The sequence below is a fragment of the Meleagris gallopavo genome (genome assembly GCF_000146605.3).
Source record: "Meleagris gallopavo isolate NT-WF06-2002-E0010 breed Aviagen turkey brand Nicholas breeding stock chromosome 15 unlocalized genomic scaffold, Turkey_5.1 Chr15_random_7180001854097, whole genome shotgun sequence".
Classification (NCBI taxonomy): Eukaryota; Metazoa; Chordata; class Aves; order Galliformes; family Phasianidae; genus Meleagris; species Meleagris gallopavo.
The window spans coordinates 32841-41030 of NW_011098518.1; the positions used below are offsets into that span (position 1 = coordinate 32841).

Sequence of the window (8190 nt, forward strand, 5' to 3'; positions counted from 1 at the left end):
TGGGCGGGGGGGCTTGGCGGTGCCGGGGGGCTGCTGCCACAGCGGAGATCTCCCAGCGCCTGAGGTGTGGGAGCGGCACCCTGAGGTCCCCCCTGAGCTGTGGGGCTGTGGTCACAAAGCTCTGGGTCCGGGCTCCGTCCCTGCTTGCATCCCTGTGATCCCGAGGGCCTGGCGGGGCTCTGAGGCTCTTTGCTTGCTTGTTTTCTTCTCTGTAGAGCACCGTGAGTGATGCCCAAGAAGTTCCAAGGGGAGAACACCAAGTCGGCTGCTGCCCGCGCAAGGAAGGCTGAGGCAAAGGCAGCAGCCGATGCCAAGAGGCAGCAGGAGCTGGAAGATGCCTACTGGAAGGATGACGACAAACACGTGATGAGGAAGGAGCAAAGGAAGGTGAGTGGCTGTCAGGTTGCTCCTGAAGGAAGGGTGACTTCTTGTCCTCTGTCACAAAGCTGTGGCTCTGCACACGTCGCCCTGCACTCAGCTGTGGGGCAGAGCAGCCGATGTGAGCAGCTCCTCTGGGAGCTGAAAGAGTGGAGTGTGGGGGTGAGTGTGAGTTGGATGTGTGATTGAGGAGTTCACCGATTGCAGAACCGCCTCCTGAAGGAAGGGAATCTGAGCTGCCTCATAGGAACCGTGGAGTTAAGGAAATGCTCAGGAACTCTGCTGTAGGGCTTGATTTTCTTATTTGTGTTGCTTTTTTTTTGACCAGGCAGATCTTTAGCTTTTCGTTTCTCTCCTTTGGATTCCATTCTTAACTTTTCCTTCTACAAAAAGAAATTCAAGAAATCAACAGAGTTTAATACAACCTTATTTTTTTCCTCCCCAGCTCAGTGTGTCAAGCATCACAATTACCTCTCAAAAATAAGATTCTCCCTGCTTTGCTCTTAGCAGCTCATTCCACTCAGCGCACATCTGCCTCAAAAACCAGAGGAGTTCATCAGAGCTCATCTGCAGTTATTTGGTTTGCATTGTTATCCTGCCTCAGCATTAGACAAACTTCTGATTGTGCTGATTTTTCTGGAAGTGATTCTTAAATGGCAGCTGACCTGCCTCTTCTGGAGCAATCTGTTTGCAATCTCGCTACCTAGAAAGGGTTCTATTGGAGATACAGATGGAATTTATGGGGTTACTGATTTTGTGCTGCTCTGTTTGGCACTGACTGAGCTCCATGTGCTGACTTTGGGCAGGCAGGAGGCCAGCGTGTCCCCGTGACCCCGAGGCTGGGAATTTCCCCCCCTGATATTTGTCCTGACATTTGGAATTTGGAGTCCTGCGTGCTGTTCCCCAGCTCAATCCTGTAATGCTGCTTAATTATTTCCTGGAACAAGGTCTTATTATTGCGCTGCTTAAGGGTTTTTTTTTTTGCCAGCAGTGACCTACTTTGCTGCTCTTCCAAAACAGCCTCCTGCAGGAAGGGGGCATGGGAACCTCAGCAGGGGCATTTGGGCTGCTAGCTCCAAAATTTGGGTCCGGCTCAGAGCCTCGCACAAGGCTCTGGGGAACTCAGCACTGTGGTTTCCCCTCAGCACTGCTCTGCAAGCACAGAACTTGTTAGAGGGAGAGGAGATTACTCAACGGGAGCTCATTCTCTCCTGTCACGTGGGTTTGGGACATCCTGGAGAAATTCAGCCTAATGGGAGCATCTTCTTGCTGGGAAGTCATTCTGACTTCTACCAGAATGCTGTCTGAGTGCATTTCCTGCCCAGGAACCTCCTTGCAACCCTTGGCTCAGTGCAGCAGGAGTCTGCACGGTGGGGAGCTGCCCTGCCAGAGGGGCTCCGGTTTTGCTGGTGCTGCCGGCATGGAAATCGCCCTGCTGGCTGCTGCCGCACCGTCGGTGTGTTGCTCCCGGTTACAGCACGCAGAACCACGTCCCCGCATCTCTCACAGCCCTCCTGCCTTCCCCCAGCTCTCCGGGTGATGGCAGTAACACGTTAACAGCAGCTCTGTGTCGAGAGTGGGCATGGCTGGAAGCCTTGGGCCGTCGCCCAGCAGGACACGTGTGCAGAACAAACCTCCTTTCATCCCTTCCTCGCCCCGTGGATGGGCCTCTGAGCGGTAAATGAGAGCCCAGCGTGCATTTTTGCTGGGGGATTCATTGGCTCTGCGTGGTGGTTTTGAGGTTTCTTTAAACACCACCCAGCTCTGAGAGCAGCCGTCGTGGCTGATCCCTGCTGACAGGGGATGACACTCATTTGGTGGCTCTGTGATGCATGAAGGAACATCTGAGCTCAGCCACCAGCCTGCCATGTGTGTGTGCCTCCTGTGGCACTGCAGCACGAGGCACAGCTTGCCATCCTCCCTGGAGAGCTCCAGCTGAAAGAGCAGAATCTCCATGCTCCCTGCTGAAAGACGCAGGTTTTATCCCCGTGGAGCTGTTTCCCCATTAATGTGCAGGTATCTCTCTCTGTCTCTGCCCGTCTTCATACGCAGTTCGGCTGCGGTTCAGAGCACACAGCTCCCAGTCTGCCTGATTGCAGCCCCTTTCCTTCTCTCCACACAAGTAGCTGAAGTGCGTCTGCTGGTGGAACGGCTGCAGACGTGTCCTGAGCAAAGCTGCAGGTGGGCTTGGAAGGGTGACAAGGCATTAAAAGCACCGAGGTGTTACGGGAGGAGGGCTGCTGGTGGATCTGCCAAGGGCAGAGGTCTCCCTGCAGGGCTTGCACCTTGCTCTCTGGCTGCAGTCCCTGCTGAGAAGATGAATTCCCATCTCCTTCCCCATCTCCTTCCCCATCTCCTTCCCCATCTCCTTCCCCATCTCCTTCCCCATCTCCTTCCCCATCTCCTTCCCCATCTCCTTCCCCATCTCCTGCTGTCTGTCTGTCTGTCTGCAGGGGATGCAGCCCTTCTTTCTGTTCAGGCTGTGTTCTGGCTGGGCTGTGCTTGCTGAGCTCCCTGCTGCTGGTTGCCAGCTGCCCCCCAGCCCTCACCACCTTCCTGCTCGCCCAGCATCCTTGGCATCGTCCTGCGGGCCAGCAGTGACTGTGTCTCTGATTCAGTGCAGAATTACTCAGCTGTGAGCACTGGGTCTTACTCAGACGACATGTGAAACGGGTGAAGTGACTGCTGTCCCTCCTGGGAGGATGGCTGCGTGGTGCCAAGGTGGCAAAGCTGCAATCCTCTGGTTTAAATGAGAAACACAAGGGCAGAGAGAGAACAGAGCGAGCACCTGATGGCGAGTGCTGGCATTCAGACCCCAGAACCAAATTCCTTTTGCTCCAGCATCACTACAGTATTTATGAGGGGCCTGAGGAAGGCAGGGGGTGACCCCCATCTCCAAGCCCTGCCGTGCAGCAGGCAGCCTGCAGAGCTTTGGGACGTGCTGCACGCTGGGTTTGCTTCTCTCTCTTTACAGCTCCGTCGTTTCTCTGCATCACTTTGCCTTTCTGCCATGCCAGAAGCTTGGCCAGGCTGGCAGCAGGCTCTCCGCCTTCCTCGGGGCTGCATGCTAAGAGGTTGATTGGGAGCACTGCCGCTTCTATTGACCGCTTGCTCCCAAAGCCACGTGCGTGGGGACCTCGTTCTCCTCCTGTCTCGCAGGTGGGGAACTGTTCTGAAAGCCGATGAATTTCTCCCTGCTCAGACAATTCAGTTCGTGGTTGGAAACCAGCATTTTAACATGCAAATCCTCGTGAGCAGAATTGTCCACTTCAATCTCGCCCACTGCTCCTCCTGGTGCCCCGCGGGGTGCAGCAGTGTTGAGGGAGGAAACTGTTCATTTCTCCTCCAGTTTTCTAATAGCTCTGCTGTACGTTTCGCTTACGCAAATGCAAGCTGCCCTCTCATCGGGGCGTTTGAGCTGACTCATATAGGATTAGCTTGCTTTGGCCCAACCTGGGAAAGGCTTCAGGATCAGAGATGTCCATCGCGTGTGGAGCATCGCCTGCGGGCGCAGCGGGAGCCAAGGAGCGGAAGGTCCTCCAGGGAAACCTGAGCATGCAGAGTTTGCACGGCCTGTGACAAATCAGTGGCAGTGCTGCCTTGTTTGCTTTCCACAAATAGCAACTCGATGGCAAATGCCAGAGCAGGGAGCAGCATCTCCCAGCAGCAGGAGGGGGGAGAGGAGCGGCAGGACGAGCTCTGCGCCCTGCTCCAGCCTGCTTCCCCTTTGCGAGGTGGCTGTGTCCTGTTTGGGGAGTTTTGTTGGGATGGGGCTGACAGCAGTGGAGCGTCGTCCCCATATTTCTGTGCTGTCATCCCAGCTGGGCTGTGTGAGTGACTGCTGGGCTGCCTGCCTCGAACGATGGCTCTCCTCTGTAATAAGCAGGGGTAGAAGACAAGCTCCTCCAACCATAAATAACACTTCTGTTCTGAAATATCTTGCTGCCCTCCCTTAGATCGGTAGCACTTGTCTCTGCTCCTTCTCTGCCTCCTGGATTATGCAAACCACAGCCTGTCCTGCAGCCCAGCACCTGGTGGCCCTGCTCAGCCACACCTGTGTTGGGATGGGACACAGCCAGGGGACGTTTCCTTGCACAAGCTGATGTCCTGGGCACGCTGCCACATCCTGTCACAGTTCTGCTTCTCCTGCGTGTGCTTTGCATGTAATGGAGTGGCTGCAAGGTAGGCAGAGCTCTTGCAGACTGCACTGCAGGTTTGCCCTTAGGGACACAGACAGTCCTCCCCTCCTATGACACAATCCCTGCCTGGGCACAGGCCAGCAGCCCCCTGATCAGGGGGGTCCATTTGTGTGCTCCATCTTTACTAGAAAAAGAGGAGGCTACCCAGAAAGACTCGGGTAGGGAAAGCCAGTGTCATAACTGAGCTTGCACTCTGAAATCCTGCACGGTCGGGTTGCCAGGGCATTGTGCCTCAAGGCATTGGCACTGTGTGTTTAATGACCGGGATTCTGCAGGCAGCCAACTGCAATAAAAGCTTTGTGCCCATAATGGCTTCGTTCCCATCCTTGGCCAGAGCCCCAGCGAGGCTTCCCCATCTCAGCCTGGGGTGAAGGTCTGCTCCTCGCCGGGTCTGGGATGCAGCAGCCCCAGGGCATGGTTTGATTCAGCATCCGAGCGCTTTGATTCTGCCTTGTGATGGGTTTTTCTTTAAACTCTTGAGCTGTGGAGCGACTTAATGTTGGTTGTTGGGGTCTTTTTTTGTTGTTTTTTTTTTTCCCTGCCTGGTGAAGTCTCAAGCTCCAGCCTCGTGACGTGCCTCCTCCTGCCTCTGAGCTTTGACACAGCGCCGAGCACAGCTGATTGCAGAGCTGCTGTGCAGCTGCCTCGGAGTAAACCCTCCTGCCTAATGCTCAGTCGCTCTCTTGTGCCATCCCTGTGAATAATGGGTGACACCCGTAATTAAGCGTCCACATAAATAACCTAAATACAAAATGCTTTGCGGCACCTGACCCTGACCCACACAGAGATGGTGCTTGTTGTTGCATTTGGGTGTTGTTGTTTTTCTCCAGCCTCTGCACGCTTGAGGAGGAGGGGAGGAATCGGTGCAATGTGCTGAAAGCTGCTGTGGGCCTTTTGCGTGGTCTTGACGTGCTCTTCAGTGGCCCTTGGAGGGCAAAGTGGCTCTTAAACTCCATGGAGTGCTTAAAATCAACACAAGAGCCGTGTTGCTGGCTGGGTTCTGCCTCACCCCTGCCCTGCCTCTGTGGAAGAATGCAATCCAGACCCGAGGACCCGAGCAGCCTCTCCACACACTTGTCTACAAAACAACTGCTGAACTTTCAACCTCCAACCACTTATTATAATGAAAGTGGAAAACTTAACGTGATTGTTAGCAGCCCTGGCTGCTGCCCCGTGCTCCTCCTGGGCTGACTGCAGGTTGCTGGTGCGCTGTTGTAGATGGGGCAGGTCCTGCTGGGGGCTGTGGGGAGCAGCCCGTGGCTCTTTCAGGAGGAGAGCAGCGCTCTGTTAGTTGTAGAAGAGAGGCCTGTTGCCATCTAAGGGCTGCTGTCCTGCTCCTGTAAAGGACGTTTGGTGACTCTCTGTTCCAGGAGGAGAGGGAGAAGCGGCGGCTGGAGCAGCTGGAGCGCAAGAAGGAGCTGCAGCGCCTGCTGGAAGAGGAGGACTCCAAGCTGAAGGGGAAGTCACCTAAACAGGCAACACCAGGCAAAGTCACCAGGGCCCAGATTGAGGAGACCATCAGGAAAGACCAGCAGCAGAAGGAGAATGCAGAGACAGGTTGGTGGGAGCACAGAAAGGCCTGTGGGGGCACAGGAGGGGGGTGAGGTGCTTGGAAAGGAGGAGCTGCGGGCAGCTTTGCTGTATCTGCCCAGCATTCATGTGGGGGGGAAAGGAAACCTCCTGCCTCCTTAACATGGAGAAGCAGGGCTGCAAAGTGGGCACTCGTACTTCCCAAGGCTGTGGACTTGGACTGTGGCTGAGTTTTCTCTGCACTTTAATCAGCGCTTTGGAAAAGGCCGTGCCTCTCCTGAGGACGTTACGGCGAGGATTTGACGTTAACAGTTCTTCCTTTTTCCCCTTCCCTGTGCAGTGGAGAAGGAGAAGACTCACTTGGAGGTCCCCTTGGAGGAGAACATCAACAGACAGGTCCTGGAGGAAGGGACAGTGGAGGCCAGGACGATCGAGGATGCCATTGCCGTCCTCAGGTAGTTGGCCTTATTGTGACGGTGCTCTTCTTTGGGGTTTTGCTTTCCTTACAAGAAATCGGTGCAGACATTCCCTCTCCCACACCCGGCGTTCCCTCTCACCTGCCTGAACTTTTTACGCCGTGCTTGCAACTGCCTGAGCAGCGAGAGCAAACTCTGCTGCCTTAAACGAGCCCTGACGCTGCGTGGAGCGTTTAAAGTGAGAAAGGGGGAAGTGTCGTGGGGTTTTCTGCTTTATCACCAGAGCTCCTCTGTGCTCACTTGGTTACACTGACAGGGGATCAGAGCCCGGCGAGCGGCGCTGCCTGCTGGGAGCTGGTTTTGATGCGTGTCTGTCTGAATTCCCTCCCACCAGCGTTGCCAATGATGTGGACCGACATCCCGAGCGCCGGATGAAAGCCGCCTTCACGGCTTTTGAAGAGGTCAATCTGCCACGCCTGAAGCAAGAGAACCCGAACATGCGCCTGTCCCAGCTCAAGCAGCTCCTCAAGAAGGAGTGGATGAAGTCTCCAGAAAACCCCATGAACCAGAGGCACAAAGCTTACAACAGCCAGAAGTAGAATTAGAGCTGATCGTCCCCCACGGACGGCGGGCTGCAGCCACGGGCTTTGCTCGGGTGAAGCGGGAGGCACGAGGAACCTCCTCTCCTTTGTTTCCCTTCCCCACTCCCCCCTTCTGTCTCTCCCTGTTGTCGGATTTAAGACCAGCACGAGGCCACAGCCCACTCCAGCACCCCGCTGTCCCCGTGTGCTCACTCCCCTGTGCAGCTGGGACGCTAACACTGCTGTGTGCTTCTGAGTTCGGTTGGTGTCTTACAGAGAGCTACTAACGTGCTTCCCAGCCCTCACTGTGGGCTGCCCACCCGCTGCCCCCCATAAGGTGGGGGTCCCACGCTGCTTACACCTGGACCTGACCCACATTCATCCCCATCTCTGCCATGCTTGTGCCGCACTCTGCTCTGCCAGGTGAATTCTTGCAGATATCCTGAGAACACCGTGAGGAAGGCACTGATCCTCCTGTCGGTATTGGTACTGGGGTGTCCCCGAAGAGATCTCATGCTGTGATCATTGCTGGTGCTGCCTGTGGCCTCGTTCCTTTCCTCCCACCCAGCACCGCAGATGAACCCCGATGGGGACACGGGCTCCATCAGCGCCGTGTTGTGGGGAAGAGCGAGCTGGATTCTGCCTAAAAGGGGCTCAGGAGAGAGAGCAGCATGCTGTGGTCCTGCCCTGCCTGCGTGGGACACGAATGCCAGACTGTGACTTTCCTGGTGGGCTCTCCTGGGGATCTCGGAGCCTCATGCAGGGCCAGAAGTGCTCCAGGGGATGCTGCACCCTGAGAGCCGCCCCACGAAGGGGAGCTGCTGCTTTTCCAACTGCTGACGCCCCAGACTCGCACGAGGACGTGCCCTGCAGCCCACAGAAGGGGCCATGAAACCCCAGAGCCCCTCACAGCCTCGCTGCCCCCCAGGCTGTGTGAGGCACCCAGTGCAAGGCAGAGGAGAAGGCGCTGAGCTCCTTTGATGGCTGTGGCAGCACCGAGGCACGAATCCTGCACCTTGCTGGGAGCAAGCAGCCGGTGTTCCCCTTCCCCCCCACCCTTCCCTTTCACATCTCCCATCTCCTTTG

At 56.0% G+C, this 8190-nt stretch overlaps 1 protein-coding gene across 1 annotated transcript in view; it reads left to right on the top strand.

The window, feature by feature from the left end:
* CCDC124 (coiled-coil domain containing 124) overlaps window positions 1–8184 on the top strand; it is an 8324-nt gene extending 140 nt beyond the window's left edge. The window contains exons 2-5 of the mRNA XM_010726408.3: window positions 216–387; window positions 5948–6134; window positions 6448–6562; window positions 6918–8184. Of these exons, the coding sequence (XP_010724710.1) occupies window positions 229–387; window positions 5948–6134; window positions 6448–6562; window positions 6918–7122 (666 nt within the window). The 5' untranslated portion in view covers window positions 216–228 and the 3' untranslated portion in view covers window positions 7123–8184. The remainder of the gene's footprint in view (window positions 1–215; window positions 388–5947; window positions 6135–6447; window positions 6563–6917) is intronic.
* The last annotated feature ends 6 nt before the right edge of the window (window positions 8185–8190 follow it).